This window comes from Callionymus lyra, chromosome 2 (assembly GCF_982586985.1).
Source record: "Callionymus lyra chromosome 2, fCalLyr1.hap1.1, whole genome shotgun sequence".
Taxonomy (NCBI): Eukaryota; Metazoa; Chordata; class Actinopteri; order Syngnathiformes; family Callionymidae; genus Callionymus; species Callionymus lyra.
Window position 1 is genome coordinate 27174922 of NC_141819.1, and position 19968 is coordinate 27194889.

Below are 19968 nucleotides of genomic sequence, written 5' to 3' on the forward strand. Positions count from 1 at the left end.
CTCACTTCCGTAAAACACGTTGGAGAATAAAAGCGAAAATTAAAAGATTTTTCACAGCCAACTGGTACTACAAAAGAACAACACAAAAATAAAAAATAAAATATTGGAAACAAGAGGCCATTAAATTGATTTTAGTTAAAAAAGAAAAAAAGAAAAAAAAAAGAGGAAACCAGCAAATAAGAAATTCAATATACCTGAAGTAGATTGTTTGTGCAGGATACTTCATCTTTGTACAATAACAGATGTTTCAGAAATAAAGATCATCCCATCAAATGTGATCATTTAAATATATGATATATATATATATACAGTATTTATAGTTAAGACGGTACCGATTTAAAAGACAAGTTAAATTCGACATAAATGGTTAAAACAAAAAACAAAAAAATGTTCAAACCATTAAACATCTAAATATTAATATAGATTAGGATACAAGGATAGATGCAGGACACGCAGCAGAAAGAGGCCCCAGCCTGCAATCCAATCTCTACAAGAATGTAGCTTGGGTGGCCCCTGAGCCATTGAAGTGGAGACCCCCCGATCAAGAAGAATTACAACAACTTGTGAGGTCGGAAAAGAACAACATTGGTGCAGTAAAATACAAGTATAGTTTGGATGTAGACACTTGATTCACACTTGTGTTAAATAAATACAAAGAGATTTATTCGGAGTATTCCTTATATAGGTCATCTGATAAGTAAAGGTCGTCATTCAGGTGGTCATAACAAGTGTTGACACGTTTGTCATCATGGTCCTTGTGTAACAGCTCTGGTCTGGTCAGTGCAGCCGTGCGTCCTTGTTTCTCCATTATTCACCTGTTGTGAGTCACATGATATTAATCATCCCAGCCAAGTCTTCTGGATTTTTTCAGCAAGATATTCCATCTCAGACTGCTCAGTGCACATCGAGACAGATCCTGGATCAGCACATGCTCTTCTAGGACTGATCTTTGGTGAACACCAGAGGGTAGATTTGGCTGTAGTGATCTACGAAGTGGACCTCTAGTCCCTCTGTGATGTAGTCGGGCAGGTCAGAAAAGTCCTTCTTGTTTTCAGCTGGCAGGATGATGCACGTCACTCCGCCACGGCGAGCCTGACAGAAACCCAGACATAGAAGCGTGAATTATGTTACGCTGTTATATGTTGATTTTTGAAGTCTGCCTTTTAGTAATTTGTTGGGTTGGTTCGTCAGAAATGTGCAAGATAGAATAGAGGTCACTGACGACATCATTGACAACTGTATTCAATTTAATCAACAAACATAGTGACACTTTATTCAGGTTTAAATATACGTCATTTAAATAACGGTTTTAGATCATTAAAGTAAATTGTAGATTTGGTACTTGATTTCACTTCCAGAGCGACATGTGGGCCAAATGTGCAATTGGTACCCTTGCCAGTACAGGCTGGTGTCAAACTCAATTTGGGAATGTTGTCCATCAAAACAAAGCTCACTTTACCATGGTGTCAAGACCTTCTTCAGCGAGGGATGTATTGCTGAAGGCGCACTGTTTATGAAACACTGTTTATCCTTCAGTGTTAAAAGTGATTTAAGGGCTGTTTAACATTGATTTTTATTGCCAATTGACTGGATGCCCTTTACTTTAATAAATCATTTCCTGCCTGAACAATCGCATCTACACATCTGTGACATGACGCAGACAAAATAGAAATACTTTTTTAGCATTGCTGAATCATCAGAAACGATAGCTTATGCTTTTCCAGCTCTTTTAAAAGTGCAAAGTTTTCATTTAAGTCAGTATTTAAAATATAATACTTTAAAAGAATACTATATATTACTATACACATAAAAATATATATATATATATATAGAATTGTAGATATTTTATGTATATAAAGCAAAACAAATATTTGCCTTAGTTTACTTACTTACCAATTTTTAATGTTATGGCATAATTACAATTTTGTAGCTCATTCTTATTTATTTTTTTATCCTTTTTTTTTTAAAGTTACCCAATTATATTTAGGCTCTCTATCTTTGAGCGTGACAGCACCTCGCAGCAGTCAGAGTATATAATGAGGATGTGGACACTGAGGCCCACACTGGACTTACAGCGATAGTTTTCTCTTTGATTCCTCCCACAGGCAGGATCTTTCCAGTCAGCGACACCTCTCCAGTCATGGCCATGTTGGGGCGCACGGATGTGTTGGTTGCCAAGGACAACAGGGCTGTGATGATGGTGCAGCCGGCACTTGGTCCATCCTTCGGTGTTGCACCCTAAAAATCAACATGACAGGAGTGGACACAAAGTCAACTTCCTGTCCACCAATCGTAATAACTCAATAAACCTCTAAGGAGAGACGCTGTGGCAGTAATGAAGTATAAAAGCACTGAGACAGCACATACCTCTGCCAAAGAGCTCATTTTACATGATTTTACAAAGACACAGCGAACAATTAAATCAATGAAAGATTTTGTGGGCTCACGGCAAAAGCCAGGTTTCCTGACCTGGAACTGGACCAGCGCCAGTTAAGTGAGAAACAGGGTTTGAAAGGTTTTGTTTTGAAAAAGATGGTATTTTCTCTAAAGTAACATTTGCCTGTGACCCCTTGACACGTCAAAACACTCGTTTCAATCAATTAAACTTAAAAGGAAGTCTGTGAACTAGTGAAATACACAAACTCTTTGATTTATCTTTGCCGTTGTTTTCTGAAGGCGACCATTAAACCGGTCTTTAGTACAAAAAAAGGGTTGGGAAATAAAAAATTATTTGTCATGTTTTAGAAAATGACGTTTCTTAATGGAGCTGTATGCAGAATTCTACATGAATCACAACAAGAACATTTACCTCAGGAACATGCAGGTGCAGGTGAGAGTTGACCAGAAAGTCATTTTCTGGGTCGATGTTCATCAGGAAGGCTCTGGCAAACGTAGAAGCAATCTTGGCGCTCTCCTTCATCACGTCACCGAGCTGACCTGCACACAGCAAAACACTAAATTTTGACACCTTTTTTTGCGAGCATTCTCCCCTGATTTTTTTTTCATTTAAATATGTTGAATCAACTTATTTAACAGATTTAAGATGCACAGAGGCAGCTCATCTGATTTGGATTCCTCGCTGGACCAAAGCTGGTGCTGGTGTGTGTGACACCGTTAAAGAGAATCTTGAATTCTAATTACAGAACCTGATTTGGGATGGAGATATTGTGTCCCAGACAGCAGCAGGTGGAGGAGGTTTATTCCCTCTCTGGAGGACAGTCAGAGGAGCCTTGTTGCGAATCCAAATAAGCTCTCGCAGAAGATAAGATAAGCTAATTCAACACACCATCTATCTGTGGTTTTCTTATCAGTGTCCTGGAGCTGATTGCAAGTTTTGGTTTGGTGGCGCAGCTGTCCATGACTCTCGCAGTGTTCTAGATCTTAACCATTTTACCCTTCATTTTTTACCCCTAAATATATCTTGATCCTCATTGACACCGAGCCCAGGCAGCATCACCATAGATCAGGTGACAGAGGCCACATTTGGAATAGAATTGATCCACAAATGTCTTCAACCTTTACTCTTCCAATGACTTACCTGTGACTTCTAGCGACCCTTCAGCCTTCTGATCCCCCTTGCCAATAGGGCGGCGTAGCGACGTCTCTATAAATAGCGTTGAACCTCCTAAACAAAAAACAACAACATAAAAAACGCCTTCCAATGACTGCAGTGACAGTTTTATTACCCATCGACGTCCACGCCAGACCCATGACCACGCCAGGCGGGGTGACGTCATACATTCGGTCCACGGTGAACAGTGGTTTACCGACGTACTCCTGCAGGTTCTCAGGCGACACCGTCACCGAGGTTTGTTTCCCGCTGACGATGGAGAACGCCACTTTGCGGAAAACCTGCAGGTGATCAAAACAGTACTCAATAAAATGTATACTTTAAAGGTCAACATAATACTGCATCAAAATTGTGTAAATATTAATGTAATATTGATAAATAATTTCTCAATGTCACAGCAAAACTAACATTTCAAGATTTTGTTTTTTAATGTTTTCCCAACAGTCACAGTATATAATGTCCCTGTGGGATTGGAGATATACAGTCACGAGAGTGGCTTCTCTGCTGGAGTGGTGCTGTTAGATACTGGCTTGAAAAGAAACCCAATAATAAGGGTTTTCCTTTTCTTTAAAAAAAAAGCAAAAAAAACATTAACAAATATATTAAAAATGATTATCTGTGGCCCGGAAACCTCATAAAAGATTTGTTCTTCATATTAGTGTGAAAACCAGTTATGCATCACATTGGGTTCCTTTATTTTCTTTTACCTTCTCCACTTGTTTTTGCAGGTTCCTCACGCCAGACTCCCGACAGTACTGCTTGATGAGGAGATTGAGAGCTTCTGGTGAGATAGAAGCCTTCTCCTCGTCGAGTCCACACAGAGTGCGTTGCTGGGGCACCAGGTAACGCTAGAGGCACACACACCATTTTATTTTTCAACTTAAAGTATTAATATTGTTGACTGGCAGCAGAATTTGGAAATTACCTCTGCAATAGCCAGCTTCTCTTGGGCCACATATCCAGACACGTTGATCATCTCCATCCTGTCTTTGAGCGGCTCTGGGATGGTGTCAGTCACATTGGCCGTGCAGATGAAGAGCACCTGCAGTGGAGCAGAAATCTGAATTCAACCGACCCTCATGCATTATCTAGACGGTCTTGGTTTAGGGTCCGAACACACCTTGGACAAGTCCACAGGGACATCTAGGTAATGATCCAGGAAGTAGGCGTTTTGTTCAGGGTCCAGAAGCTCCAGCAGTGCCGACGATGGATCTCCTTGATAACCGCGGCCGATTTTATCTACCTGGAGTGGACAAGAAATGCTGTGGGTTAAATGTTTAAATCCATTTATTTATCAGCAGGTTTAATTAGTTCAGATTCTCAGGGAGTTTCCCTTTCACCTCATCAATCAACACCAGTGGATTCTCAGTCTTGGTTTTCTTCAGGCACTGGATGATCTTCCCCGGCATTGCTCCCACATATGTCCTCCTGCAGCAAATCACACATTATTTTAGCGCCCACTGCTGATAGGATTCTGTCGTGCAATCCGAACCTGTGTCCTTTGATCTCGGCCACATCCGTCATCCCTCCCACGCTGAACCTGAAGTACTGTCTGTTGAGGGCTCTGGCGATGGAGCGAGCGATGGATGTTTTTCCTACACCAGGAGGTCCATAGAGGCAGAGGATCTTTCCCTGAGTGGACCCTCGCAGCTGGCTCACTGCAATAAACTCCTGCACACATGAAGATGAACCAGCTTAGTTGATCAACCGCGTTATGTTTGGACTTGGTTTGAGGTCAGAGGATGAACAGTTTCCACACAAAGAAGATTCTTAAAATGACGTACTACAAAATTACAGACATTAGGATGTTTTTAAGTTTTTGTACAAAGAACATTAAAATAGTCTTATTTTTTTGCCTCTAAAAAAAGAACAGATAAACTAAACTCTTAGTCGACATGAAGGCAAGTAGAAAATGAGTGAAATTTATTTTTTTACTGAACCATCACTATAATTCACAATAAAACAAAACAAAAATCTACAAAATAATTATGGAAATAAATGTAGATGTACTGAAAATTGCATTTTCTTACCAATATTCTCATCTTCACATCATCCATCCCATAATGGTCCTCTTCTAGAACCTCTTTGGCCCTATCGAGAGCCATGTTCTCTTCGCTGTTTGTGCCCCAAGGCATGCTGGTAAGCCAGTCCAGGTAGTTACGAGTGACACTGCGAAAGAGTCACAAATCAGAAGTCTATCTTGTCACTTGATTAAGAAAAGGTTTCCATGTGTAGTGCGGACAGATGTATTACAACAGTTTCTCCTTATGCTGCAAATAAAAATCTGTATCTGAAAATAATGAGAGACTATGAATTTTGGCATGGTAATGACGTGATGAATTCACTGAGAAGGGCTGAAATGAAGACCTGTTGAAAAAAAAAGCACTTTTGGAATTTGAATGTGTTTTAGATGTTTGTCAGGAAGTGGAGGCAGAGTTTAATTTCCTGTTTCAAGTACTAACTCAGCTTAAAACACTTGGATAACACTGGCCTTATAAACTACCAGAAAACCGACCAACAAATGAACGTATATTATCAATTCAATGCATCTTCTCTGTCTTAGTGAATTATAAAATGACAAAAGACTAGAATTTGTTTTAGCTTTTCTCTACTTAAAATAATACTATAAAGACTGAAAATAAAAGTTAAATAATTGCCATATACTTTAATTTATCTTTAAAATAAATTCTAAACCTGTACATCACTGTCGTCACAAGAGGATCCCCACATGCAGGATTGTTTGACACTTACTTGAACTCTGACGAGTGGTTGTCCAGCAAGCCTAGTTTGTTGAGTTCTTCATTGATGACGTCCATAATGTGTGGAGCGACAGTTCGGTCTTTTAGTCTCTCTCTGAACTTCTCCTCAATTGCGTCCTTGTCGTCTTTCTCCAGACCCAGTTCCTGCAACCAAATGCTGTCATATCCCTGCTCTGACTCACTGAACTCGATGTTCATTGTACCTTCTTGATGATTTTGAGCTGCTCCTGCAGTAGATATTTCCTGTGGGTCTGCTTGATCTTCTCCTCCACCTGCGAATAAAATCAAATCATGCAAGCTTTACTAATATCACTTAGACAGTTTTGTGTCATGGTAACAAACTTTATAAAGTATCCTGGTCGTTTATATGTTTAAATAATTAATAATAAGTAATAATAAAATCAGACTACAGTAGTGAGGAGGATGATGAGAAATACCTCTCTGCCAAGTCGCTGCTGCAGTTTACTGAGCTCAAACTCCTTCTTCAGCAGGGAGAGAGCCTTGTAGAGCCGATTGGGAATCTGCAGAGAAACAACCTGATTATTCACAGCGCCTCACGAATCCTCAGAATACAAATGTTCCATAGGACTAGAGCAGTAAAGTCCTTCCTCATCAGAAACAAACAAGGAAATGGGGCCCAAGTTTTGACATCAGGAGATTTATCACTTGCATACAACAGAGAAACTGAGTGACAGACATGCTGCTGCTCACATTGATCTCCTCCAGAACGTCCTGCAGTTCATGGGATTCTGCACCAGTCAAAGCTGCTCCCATGTCGCTCAGGTAGATGGGATTGTCCACCACCCGCTGACCAGCCTGCATTATCTGTAGGACCGACTCTCTGATACGTGGAAAACACACATGTAAATGTAATAGTTAGCGACACGACAAGTGTTTTAAAAAGACACGGACCTGTAGAGGGGGTTGAGTGTGATGATGTCCCGGATGGTCTTCACGATTTCTGCGGTCAGAGCCTGCAAAAACAGTTAATTTCTTGCAGAGATTATGAAGGTAAAAAAAAGATGTTATCCTTAAAGAGACATCCAGTCTAGATAAAAAAGGAATAGATAAAGGAACACACCTTGACCTCCTCCGTAATTGTGAACTGCTCGTGCTGTACGTTGTCCACTTCCACCATCAGAATCTCAGAAGAAGGAAGCGGCTGGAACTCAGCACTCAGGTCTACTTCTGAAATCTTGATAGAAAATAAATGTAAGGCCACCGACACTGATGAAAGATAAATCAAACCAAGAATAAAAAATCTGACCTTTTATGAAACTTCTTTTCAAAGTGTGATTTCAGTAAAACAAGACTTTTCTAAATAAATCTGGACATGGTTTGTTAGCAACTCATGCAGCGAGAAAAGTGTGAGCATAGAAAGCCTTAACCCTCCTCTGTTGGAAACCCAAACACTTTTAAAAGCCTATGATAATATTAAACAATAAAACTTTACAGTAAGCATTTAGTTTTGGCAGGTTTGTGTTTTAGGATGATTTTGTTTCAGTGAAAAAAATAAAAAAAAAGTGTTTTGCGGAAACTTGCCAAATCATGTGACTAACCTTGTCCTCCATCTGTTCAGGCAAAGAACCCGTTTGGTCCTTGCGGCCACGTTTGGCTTTGCGGCGTGACCAGGTCTTTTGTACCAGCTCAGACTCTGCTGGTGTTTCTGTCACTGGTTCTTCAGGCTCCACCTCCAGCCGCTTGTTGATACGAATTCTGTTGAGATCGCGAGAGAGAGTTTACAAGTGATCAACAATGTTTTTTTTGTGCAAAGTGAAAAAAATCTTACCTGCGATAACCCATCACAATCATTCTCAGTTTATCTCCCAGATCCTGCATCTCATGGATTTGAACAAAGGTCCCGGTGGAATAAATGTCCTCCAGAGACTCCACCACATCAGACTCATTACTGCAGAAGCAAGAACGAGAGTATGTCGAATCTATCATTTAACATGTATTCTTATTCAGCAGTAGAAAACCAACACTCAATCAAAACATGCACATATTTTAAAAAATTGACTGACTCGACCCTTGCTGTCCTCAAGGACATCTTTCTTCATGAGTCAAGGTTGAAACCAGGATCCAAAAGGACCCAAGTGTGTTGTAAATCAAGCAGACTGACCTGTCATCCCTCTTCAGGAATACTCCAGCATACGGCTGAGCCAGACGAACCTTCCTCCTCAGCAGCTCCATTAGCGCCTTGTTCTTCACCTGCAGAGCAAAAATGCACTTAAACATCATTTAATCACTCATAGAACTTGGGCTTTGTCCATAAACACAGATTGACATTAACCCTCTCAGAGCTGCTCAATTATAACGTGATGGTTGATTCATTATATCCGCCATGTGTACTGCCTGACAACAAACACAAATCATTGTACTGTATTAAATACAATTCTGGAGCAATTAAACGATACAAATGCTTTTTCCAAACAAACTTTTGGTAAAATACAGTTCATTGTTTAACAAAAAACAATATACCCTGCATTTTGGTTAATTTAAACAGGTTTTTAAAAATATTTATTTTGTATTTATCAAATTTTCCACTGCAGTTACTGTTTCAATAAATAGAACTTAGACTTAGCCGTTTATTTGTCATCCATGTTTAAATTGCAACTAATTGAATTAAGAGTCTCATTAATACTTCATAATGGACTCCAGTCTCGTAACCTCTCATTTGTGGAGATTTCAGACGGGGGTAACTTTATCATTTACTTCAAAACATCTTTATGAGGGACTTACTGCATCTTGGAGAGGAAGCCTTTTCACATTAGCTGCCTTTAAATAAAATATTTCAGACACCAATGACGGAAGAATTAAGATATTGTCATGATTCATCATAATTTTTATCAGTTAGTTTGGAATTAAATGTATCAAACATTAATTAACCAGTTGTATTTAAAAGTAAAATAGGTATTTTTATTTGACAGCCTTCTTTCTCTATATCAAAAAATATAATACTGGGTCTTAATTAAATCCTGCAGATTAATTATTGTATAATTCATGAGCTCTTAACCAAACTAACAGTTGCTGCAATACCCTTGATTTTATATTAACTACTGACTGGTTATATAATTAACTCAAACAATAATGATACGTGTATTATTTGTATATATCCGAAAGACTGCATTCTTTTTTAAAAATGTTTGGAAAAAAAAAACCATTTGGTTTTGGATAAATCTTTTGACAGAAAGACTAAAACTATAAACTATGGGTGATGTTGCTTTCTGTGTTGCTAGTCAAGTTCAATAAAAAACATCTTGTCAAGTGAAAACTGAAAGACTTTTCTACATTACTAATGACTTTTTTTTACACTACCTTTACTTAGACTTATCTTATACGTGTCAGAATCTCCAACTATATGTCAGAAAAGACATTTCCTCGTGTTAAGTGTACGGAGATAAAAACGCGGTGGTTACATCAGCGACCCTGTTCGTCCTTGACCTCTTGACGGTTGCATCATCTCACCTCGATGATCTTGATGAATCGGGGGAACACGGGGTTCCTGCTCACGGCGATCAGAGGAACATTGGGGAACACCTCCGGGACCATCATGGGGGTCAGGGCGGTCATCTGAGGTCCGTAAGATGCTCCTCCATCACCGCTGGACTCACCGCCTCCAGAACCCACGCTGCCACCGTCGTCTTCCCCGGAGAAGCCCGCGTTACTCGCCTGGTTACCGAACGCTCTGTCTTGCACCAAGAACCGTCGAGACGGCGTGAGAAGGCTGCTGGTTCCGAGCGGAGAACTACAGACCCGCTTCCAGCGGTGAGGTCTGGCGGCCAGTCGGCTCCTAGCTGTCATGGCCGAAACATGACTTTTTGCACACTCGGTGCTCGAATAACTCCGAGAACACCGGGGGCGACTGAGACATGCGCCCTCTGTGTTAGCGACACGAGATATGAACAAAGAAGGACATTTCTGCTTTACTAAAGTTCTTCTGATCGCTCCGATCATGGTGATGTAGGCAGCCATGTTTATCTGGAGTTTTCTTCGGCACGTGATCTACTTCCGGCAACGTTTGATGACGTCATATGTCAGAATTATCAAACCATGTATTTAACCGCCGAAATAGTTCTGACAGAAAAACTATTATAACAATAAAAATAATAATACACTGTCTTTAGGCAATTTCATTTTAAAACTGACATAACAATAAAAAAAAACTCTCAACTAAAAGGTTAAAATAAAGTGTTAAAGAATAGTTATAGCGACCTTGATACAATCCACCGATCATGTTAATGAATTTTTTACAATTGTAAATACTTTTTAAGGTTTCATCATTCACATGAGATAACTCCTTGAATACAACTACGATGGGTATAGGCACATTTTTGTTTTATTTAAATGTGTAAATGCAACGAGGGTGATCTTCAAATAGTCTATGGTTTAAACATGTGTTTTGATATCCAAAAATGTGAATATACTATAACTCGTTTGACTTCAAATAAACATTATGTGAATTGTAATCAACAATTACTCGCATTCATCGGTTAGATCGCCTGCGTATTTTTTTTTAAGACATTCTTCTGGCAAAATCTAGAACTACTATTCAGATTTACAAATACAATAACGATTCAAATAATAGCCTAGATAGCAGTGTTGATTTAAGCATTTACGAGCTAAGCGAAGACGCAACAAGAACTATGTGACACAGCCCGATTGACCCTTTTTCTATAAAGCCCCAGACATGGCATGTCAACAAAATCATTGGCAACGAAAAACTAATTCAAAGACAAATTACTACAGTTTGAACATACTTGCGGTTCCAGTAGCGTCTGTAGGTGCTTCTTTCTTTACATATGTTTCATTAGTCACAATAAGAAACATTCTTTTTAGGGAATGAGCCCATCTATGGGCACTAAATGTAGGTGAATTATAGAGCAACTTATAGAGAAAGACTATTTTACTGTTAAATGTTAAATGAATAATACAGTTATTGTAGAAGTATGTGCACAAGATATTGAAAAGGATATTTGAAAAACGAATGATTCTGTCCTGGAGTGGATCTCTCTGGTAGTTTCTTTGAGTGTAGTCACGGCATAGGGAGTTTCTCTATAATTGACAAATGTTGTGCCCATTTGAGTTGTTACGAAATGTTTATGAAGTGTTGTATTAAAAAATAAAAATCCAATTTAAAACTATAATTTGAAATGTTAACGAGTGAAGTAACATCAAAGGGAGATTCTTTATAAGTGACCCACTTTTGGTACCAGTGGAAGTTGTAGTTAAGAAGTTATTTTAAAAATCGTAAACTAAACTTTGAAAAACTAGAGTACTGTAGTAACATTATGAGGATGCTATTTACATGTGACATGATTATGGTGCCTATTGGAATTGTCGTTAAGTAATTATTACAAGATGTTTATGAAATCGCATGAAAATATCCCTTAATAAAATGTAAAACTATAATTAGAAAAAAACTCAGTGTAGTAACATCATAGGGAGGAGCTTTCTAATTGACTTTGTAATAAAAATTGGTTCCCATCGGAGTGATAGTTAAATGTTATAAAGACACATAAAAAGAGGTCATGCCTTTTAGATGATTGGAGGACGGTACATTGAAAGCTATCTTACTTCCCATCTACATAGAGATCATTTCATTTTAACTGGAGTGAAAAATATTCTCACATTCTTAAACTTATTGAATTCCATACAACCAATGAATTAATTGCTAAAGCAGAATGATTTGCTAACCAGATCGCTGTTTGCCTTTCACTCTATTTGTTGAGCTTCATATTGCAGCACACTGTATCTTTTTTAAGAGAGGAAATGTTGAAGCTAAAAAAGCTATTTTGTAATAAATACAAATAATACAACTAGAAGAGCAATGAGAAATTGCTCTTCTAGTGAAATTGCAAATCAAGGTTTGTTTGAGTATTGTATCAACAGAGCCACCTCTATTGTTCCATTCAACAATCTCATTTGCGATTTCTTTCGACATTGTCGTAGAAATGGTGAGCTGTTGAGCCAAGGGTGGGACATGAACAGCCAGTGAATCAGGTTCTGTCACACTGAAGGTTGCTTTAGACCAGGGATGTCAAACTGGTCCAGAATAGGGCCTAGAGGGAGCAGGTTTTTGTTCCAACCAGTCAAGCAACTCCTGACTGACGTTGAACTATAAGTGCTTGACTGGTTGGATCCAAAACCTGCACTGTCGCCCCTTTTCTGGACCAGTTTGCCACCTGTGCTTCAGACTAACAGATGTTGTTGGACAGATGGCAGGCCACATGTGCAGATGCTGTACCTGGACTCCAGTTCAGCGTTCATCATCCCACAATGCCTGGTACACAAACTGGGATGTCTGGTAACTTGTTCCTTGGCTTCCTCACAGACAAGCCAGCACCAGTGCGCGTCGGAAAAAGCGCCTCCAATGTCATCACCTTCAGTATAGGCTCTCAAGGCTGTGTCCTGAGCCCCCTCCTGTTCACTTTAATGGCACATGACTGCTCCCCCCAAGTTTGCCTACAACCACATTGTGACGTTTGCGGATGACACAACGGTAATTCAATTTTATTTATCCTAAGAAAGTTATCTTAAGTCACTTGAAGTAAGACTATAGTGGAGAAAGGAAAAACAGATCCCAGCAATTCAACAATGAGTAAATCACATTGTGGGGTTGGCGAGGAAAAACTTCTTTTTAGAAAGCAGAACCAGACTCATTGTTGACGGCCTCCTGCTGTGACCGGCTGGGAGGAAGGATAGGAGGGGGGAGACGGAGAGAGGAGTGAGGGAGGATACAGTGCAAGAGAAAAAAGGGGGAGATTATAGTGGGCCTTATGAGGGACGACCAGGCCTACAGAGAGGAGGTCAGGATGCAGATGCAGCGCCTTGGACTGGATACTGTGAGGAGAGTGCTAAGGACAGTGGAGAGAATTATCTATTTGTTTGGGTCATTCCAATGCACATATGCATATATATCTTTCATTCTTGGCACTTTTTCTCTCAGTCTCCCTGAAAGACACTTGCTTGCATAACTTTTAAAGCATATTGAAGGAATATTCCCACAAAGAATGACAGGTATTCCTGGTTGTCTTGCATGTCAAAAAGCAAGTTCTTGATTTAGATCGGATTAGTGTAAACCTTTTTAACTTGAGTCGAACAGTTATGATTCAGAGGCAGTCAGTAAAAGTGGTTTGGTGTGGTTCAGAAATATTCTAGCTCCTGTCAGACTGTCTGATGGTGCGGGAATTAAGAGGTTGTGCGCTGGTGCACTTGCATCGTCCATAATCGTGATCCGAGTGAGGCGGGTGGTGTTAATGTCCCACGGGGAGGGGAGTGGTGCACCAATGGTCAGTCGAGATGTCCTCACTGTCCTGTTAGAGAGAACTGTGACTGAGCCCGCTGCCTGGAGGAGCTACTGTACAAAGTGTGATGCTGCCTAGGGGCTTTTCAGACTCATATCATTTATTTTCTGTGACCGAGGAATTCCAGCAGCTAGTTGCAGAGGGAGGTGCTGAGGCCCAGTTTGCCCAGTTTATCCAGATCTTAGAGCATGGGTCTCCAAACTAGTCCTCAGAGACGGTGTCACAGTGGATGGTTTTGATGTGGGACATGACTAGATAGGGAGGATTTCTTCGGCAGAAGGTATGAGTGGCAGTGTTTTTGAATTATGATGGAATAACAACCTGTCCCTGAGAGCTGTTGAGGAAGTGAAGACCTCCTTGAGACCCTCTGCACGGTCGCTCAGCACACACCCAGGTATGTTGTCTGGTCCACTGGCTTGTAGTAGCTGAACTCCCTGATATAGGCTGTGCGTTTCTACTGTCTTTAGGTTATTTTATTTTCCTTACTAATGTCCCGGCTAGATTTATTACAAGACCTTGAGACGTAATCCATTGAAGTCCATTTATTTTCCATTGAATCAAAGAAAAATATGAAAATTCCAGTTCTTCTAATCGACAGGTAGAACATCTGTGTGCTCCCACACCACTCAACCCGTCAAGCCTGCTCGACTCAGGTGTCCATATAAGGGGAGGGTCTACCTTAGATTTTAAACATTTAAAGTTTTTAAACATATCTTTTTTATTACTATATGTGTCCATGTATTTTCAATGGTTTTATCTTCTTATTAAGTTTTGACGCAAATTACTATTTATATGTTAAACTTAGAATGGCTTTTACTTAAAATCAGCTTTTATCTTTAAACCAAAACATTTAACGTTTAATGTTTGCTTTTCCTTTCTTAGTACTGCTCTCACAGATACATTTATTTAAGGTAAAATGATTATGAATAATAGGCAATGTAAGACCTAAGTACAGTTACAAAAATCAAGATACAAGCTCCTAGTGCCAGACATGTCTTTCTTTCATTTGCCTCCATGGCCCCCCTTCTTACCCCATAGCTGGATAAGGGCTCTATCTGACTCCATCTCTTAACTAAAACTAAAATGTTTTTTGTCTGTTTTCTGTTCTTGTCAACCCTTACTGATACAACCATAAATTATCTGATTAGTCTGTCCTGTCAGCCTCGGCCATATCTTCTGTGTTGTCACTTAAAACCTGTGATGTTTACATTATTTTCTGGGTCTTCAAAATTTTAACGAGCAGAGATAATCTTAACAAAGATGAGCTTCATAGCACATACCTTTCTAAGCAGATACCCCAGAGTTCTGACACTTTCAATACACACTGATCACCCACTTGAATGCAGGATGTTAAAATTAATATAGTTCAACCTTAGTTTCTTGAATAATAAAAGCAAATGTCATGAAGGTGAATACAGGAATATATTTCAATATAAGTTCTAATAGAAAAGTAAGCAAGTAAGTAAAGCAATCAGAAACAATACACAGTTAAGATATATACTAAAAGATTTCTCTCCTCTGGTCAAGAAGCGTGTTCAGGAACCATCAGTAGATTCTAATCCACAGACCTCAGAGCCCGAGCTTGGGTGTAAGGTTGGATCAGATCACTGATGTAAGGAGGAGTCTGACCATGAATAGATCTGAAAGTAAGAACCAGAATTTTAAAGTTGATCCTGAAAGAAACTGGCAGCCAATGCAGAGTTTTAAGGATTGGGGAAATGTAAGTTCCTCTACTAGAGCTGGTTGGAATTCTTATGGCAGAGTTTTGTATTAACTGCAGGTGAGACAACTCCTTGTTTAGACATGAAAATAAACTGTTACAAATGTCCAAATGAGAAGACACAATTGCATGGATTACGAGCTCCAGATCATGTTGTGACATCTTTTTCCCAAGTTTAGAGATTTTTCTCAGTTGAAGGAAATAGTTTCTGGCCCGTTTTCTGCAGTGTTGTACCAGAAATATTGTTAACATGAACATTTGATAAACATGAGTACATATCTGTGGGTAAATCTGAGGATATATCTTCAGTTTCCAGTTTTTTTCTGGAAATGTGTTTTTAAGTTTATATTGGAATATGCTAACTCAGTCTCCATAGGTTAGTAAACGTTATGTTGAAAATACACCATTCTATGTCAATCAGTAACAAGAAGTGGAATAAAAAAACAAACTATAGTGGACTGAGCATTGTTAATGACAGATGTTCTTTTGACATTTTCTCCATGTTTTTGATTGTTATTATATCGGTTACCTAGCTCTTTGTCGTAAATGTCACTTTGTTCTCTATAAGTTTGATCTATAAAAAAAGAAGCTTCAACCCTTGAAAGTTTGATTTCACTTAAAAATTAAACAAGAGAAAATAGAAAAAAAAACGTTTACTGCAAGGATGAAAACAACATTAAGTTTGAAAATGTAATATGCTCATTTCTAGGTCTATGTAATTATGCAAAAATAAGTACATATTAAAAAAAAAATAGCTTGTTTGCATATTTCACTTAAATCAGTTCTTGTCACTCATTTTATTGCATGTGTTCGTTTCAGGCAGAACTCTGGAAGACCTTGACCTAGGATCATGACGAACGGAAGCCCAATTAAGTCCTCTTGTCAAAAGTTGTTTGCAGTACTTTTGTGTCTGTCAATCACTTTTGTGGTTCTGTCACACTACCTGGATAAAAACATGGTGAGTGGAGAGAGAAAAACACATCAAGATAATAAAGACCAAATGAGGATAAGACTATAACTCAGGGGCTTTTTGTCTGAGAGCCGACATAGCTTCTTTTCTTTAAAGCTTTTGTTGAGTCAGTTTCTGGTTTTATCTTCCTGGTGTCAAAAAGTCTTACTTATTTTTTTTTTATCAGCTCTGGACCTAAGTTAGACCACCTTAAGATATCAATGCATTTTTAAATGCACCTTCCCATATGTACATAAATATATATGTGAATATTGTTTAAAGTGAAATCTGAATGTCTGTTTTCATTCTTCTGAGGAGATCTCCATGTCCACCAAATAAAGTTGAACAAACCTTGAGATATACTTCACAGCCAAACCTTACTGTTCCACCCAATGACGTCTTTTCCTGCACGCCTCACCCTTTTTTGCCAGCAGATGCATTGGAAGAGCGACTCCTTCTGGAATCTAATCGCTGGCCTGAAACTCCGCCGATAAAAGCAAATTACTCTTTCATTAAATCAAGCAATCCTCGTGGCAGCCATTTCATTATTGTACCTAACAATCATGGGATGCAGTGGCACGTCGGTGACCAACTAAAAGTTATGATACAAATGAAAGACTTCCAGGGAAAATCTAAAAACACTGAAGGAGATTACATAATTGCCCGACTACACAACCCCCTTCTACGGGCTGGTGTCACTGGTCAGGTTGTGGATCATCTCAACGGACTTTACTCTGCTGTGTTTTCTCTACTCTGGAAAGGAAGTGCAACAGTTGAGGTGAGATTGAAGAAGAAAAAACATGTTAATAAGGAGTTAAGCTTTACTTTTTCCTTTGTAGGTGACTTTAATTCACACCAGTGAAGCCATAGCGGTGCTGCAAAAGAAAGCCAAAGAACTTCCCGATAGACTCCAATTTTCTAGCATCTTCCGCAAGGCGGACGAGTCTGAAACAAGGCCATGTAATGTTTGTCTGCGTCCCACAATGGAGCCAATATGCAACTTCACTGACCTCAGAACAGGGGATCCGTGGTTCTGCTACAAGCCAAAGAATCTGGACTGTGACACCAGAGTCACTCATTCCCTAAGATATTTTACTGCACACTTTGGAGTCTACTCAAAGCTCTTTCATAGGTAAGCATGTTTCTAACTAAAGGTCATGCTCAAGATAAATAAGGGAAGTGTGACACACCAGAAAGACAGAGAAAAAATGGATTGAGAAATTGGACACAGTTCAATTTTCTTTTGTTTACCCTTACACTTAAAACTAAAATTCTGTCAATATTTCTCACTTGCTTTGTAAAACATATAGTTTATTTTTCATTAAATTACAATTACAGTTTGAATTCCCATGTTGGGGACATCAACCCCCCCTCGAGCCTTCCATCTTTCTCTTGACCAGACTTTGTTAATTCGTAACTGAAACACTAAAATCAGGTGGACACACACACGCACACACACACACAGACTTATTTTACATACATATATTTAACAAATGCCTTTCTTCCTCAGTAAAATCAACATGAAGGTTTTCATTCCTCCCTTAACCGTCGCAAGCATCCCTGTTCTGCCTAGGATTCAAGGTGAGCACACTTGTACATGCCAACTAAGATTGTTCTTATGAGTTTTTATTTTACTTTACTTTGTATACACAGGTGTCAGAACCACTCCAAAGGTCAGCCAGCCGCCTGGGTACTACTACCGAGGCGTGTGGCGAGGTTTGACTGGTGCCCCAGTTCAGCGGCTTAACTCTCCTGCAGCCATCAGTAAATGCATAGAAAATAAAAGTATCTACTTGTATGGAGACTCCACTGTCAAGCAGTGGTACAAATATTTAACTAGCACACAAGGTGATTTTTGACATATTCATTTGCTTCTTCTCCTTTTTTCCTATTCTCTGTGTTTCACATCAGGAGTTGTCATTATTTTGGTTGGCTTTATTATTTGAATAATACATTTATTTTTTCTTTTCTGTTTATAGACTTCAAGCTGTTTGACAAAAACAGCAGAACGAATATTGGACCTTTTTTGGCTATAGATTATACAAGGGACACAATAGTGCAATACAGGTTCCATGGTGTCCCTGTTCAACAATTACCACCTCCTCTCCCCGTCGCCGAGCTTCGCTATGTTGCTAACGAACTGGACACACTGGTCGGGGGAGCAAACACAGTTGTGGTCATCGGTGTCTGGGCTCACTTCGGCTCCACCCCAATCGAGTTTTACATTCGGCGGCTCCAGGGCATCCGTAGGTCCGTTATCCGACTACTGAATAGAGCTCCAGAAACCCTGATTGTCATCAGATCTTCAAACCTCAGCTCTTTAAGAACCAGCGTGGCATGGAGCAACAGTGATTTTGTAACGATGGAGCGAGAAAAGGTCCTAAGGGCTGTCTTCAAAGGGGTCAATGTCCGCTGGGTGGATGCCTGGGAGATGACTTTGGCTCATTCTCTTCCTCATGATCTTCATCCCCAATACCCCATCATCAAGAATATGATCAATGTCCTCTTGTCCTACATTTGCCCAGGAACGTAGATCTAGAAGCGGTACAGTTCATTAGATCAAATCCTTTCTTCTTTATTAAATAGTATATAAGCAGCATTTGATACCATGTGTCAGACTCTTTTAATATTGCTCTGCCTGTCTGTGTTTTTGCCGTATTCCTTTCACATGAACAATCACATGACCTGTCATATGACCTGCCACTTTTCCAGTCTGCTTGTTACCTCAATTATTTTAACATGTCTTATTTCCCTAATTCATGCCTCACTTTGATAACTGCATTGTTCGTTAAAGTCCCAGTATGTGTTCAATCATTGTCAGTTCGTGCCAGTTGTAACTTATTCTGAGATCCTTTATTCTTATTTTTTTTGAGAGTTGTTGTACAGTCTTGAATTTTTCCTGTTTGTTAGTTTTTTTGGTCTGAGCATTCGTGTAATTGGCTTTGGGGTTGTTTGTTGTCCTTCTCCTTTCGCCTCAAGTGACAAAATGGTGTAATGTTCACACCAGTTCAGTTGAGTATAGAGAGAAATATGGTGGTGAGGTATGTTAATGCTCGGATTGTGGTATTGACTTTTTTATTTGACATTGATTTTGGTGATAAGAATACATTGTAAATGATCATAAAGTGAATGGAAAATAGGCTCACATTTATTTAATTGTAGACAAATATATGTGGTTAACCCTTGTGTGGCTTCACTACCTAACTATGCTGGATGACATCAAAAAACGGTCACCTCCAGGACATAATACAGGATTAAAGTAAGGTTGCCGCTGCATTAACCAAACTTACTTCCACCAAGCATCCCTTCTCCCGGACTTCCAACGCTGACTTTATCATTGGTCTTCCCCAATCAACAGAAAAACAACCATCTTGACGATCATCGACCGCTTCTCCTGTCAGATCTAGGTCCTCAATTTACCTCGCTGGTCTGGCAAGCTTTCTGCAAAACCATCGGTTCCACCTCCAGCATCACGTCCGGATAACATCCCCAGTCAACCAGTCAGAGAGGGCTGACCTCCTGCCAGCAGTTGTCAGCTCCTTTCCAGTCGCACCTGGTCATTTTTGACTCCACTTCGGGGAAAGTGCGCCTTGCTGCCCTGTTGGAACTTACCCCTTTGATTTTTTTATATATGTTTTATTATATATGTTTATATAGAGAAA

The 19968-nt window shown here is 39.4% G+C and overlaps 2 protein-coding genes across 2 annotated transcripts; one reads left to right on the forward strand and one right to left on the reverse strand.

Annotated features, from left to right (window-relative positions):
• Window positions 1–337: 337 nt before the first annotated feature.
• Window positions 338–10330, reverse strand: lonp1 (lon peptidase 1, mitochondrial). The gene is made up of 21 exons (XM_087784394.1): window positions 9799–10330; window positions 8453–8541; window positions 8120–8239; window positions 7890–8046; window positions 7412–7525; window positions 7243–7304; window positions 7042–7171; window positions 6768–6851; window positions 6534–6602; window positions 6323–6474; window positions 5602–5740; window positions 5064–5242; window positions 4912–4999; window positions 4692–4814; window positions 4497–4613; window positions 4279–4419; window positions 3687–3852; window positions 3539–3625; window positions 2810–2937; window positions 2074–2238; window positions 338–1092 (listed from the first exon to the last, which is right to left on the reverse strand). The coding sequence occupies exons 1-21, from the start codon at window positions 10303–10305 to the stop codon at window positions 937–939; spliced, it is 2973 nt and encodes a 990-aa protein (XP_087640520.1). The 5' UTR covers window positions 10306–10330; the 3' UTR covers window positions 338–936.
• A 2779-nt stretch (window positions 10331–13109) lies between these two features.
• LOC148086212 (NXPE family member 3-like) lies at window positions 13110–18839 on the forward strand. The gene is made up of 7 exons (XM_087782984.1): window positions 13110–13175; window positions 14236–14290; window positions 16741–17084; window positions 17146–17438; window positions 17817–17887; window positions 17960–18154; window positions 18286–18839. Exons 1-7 carry the CDS (start codon window positions 13110–13112, stop codon window positions 18837–18839), a joined length of 1578 nt encoding a protein of 525 aa, XP_087639110.1.
• The last annotated feature ends 1129 nt before the right edge of the window (window positions 18840–19968 follow it).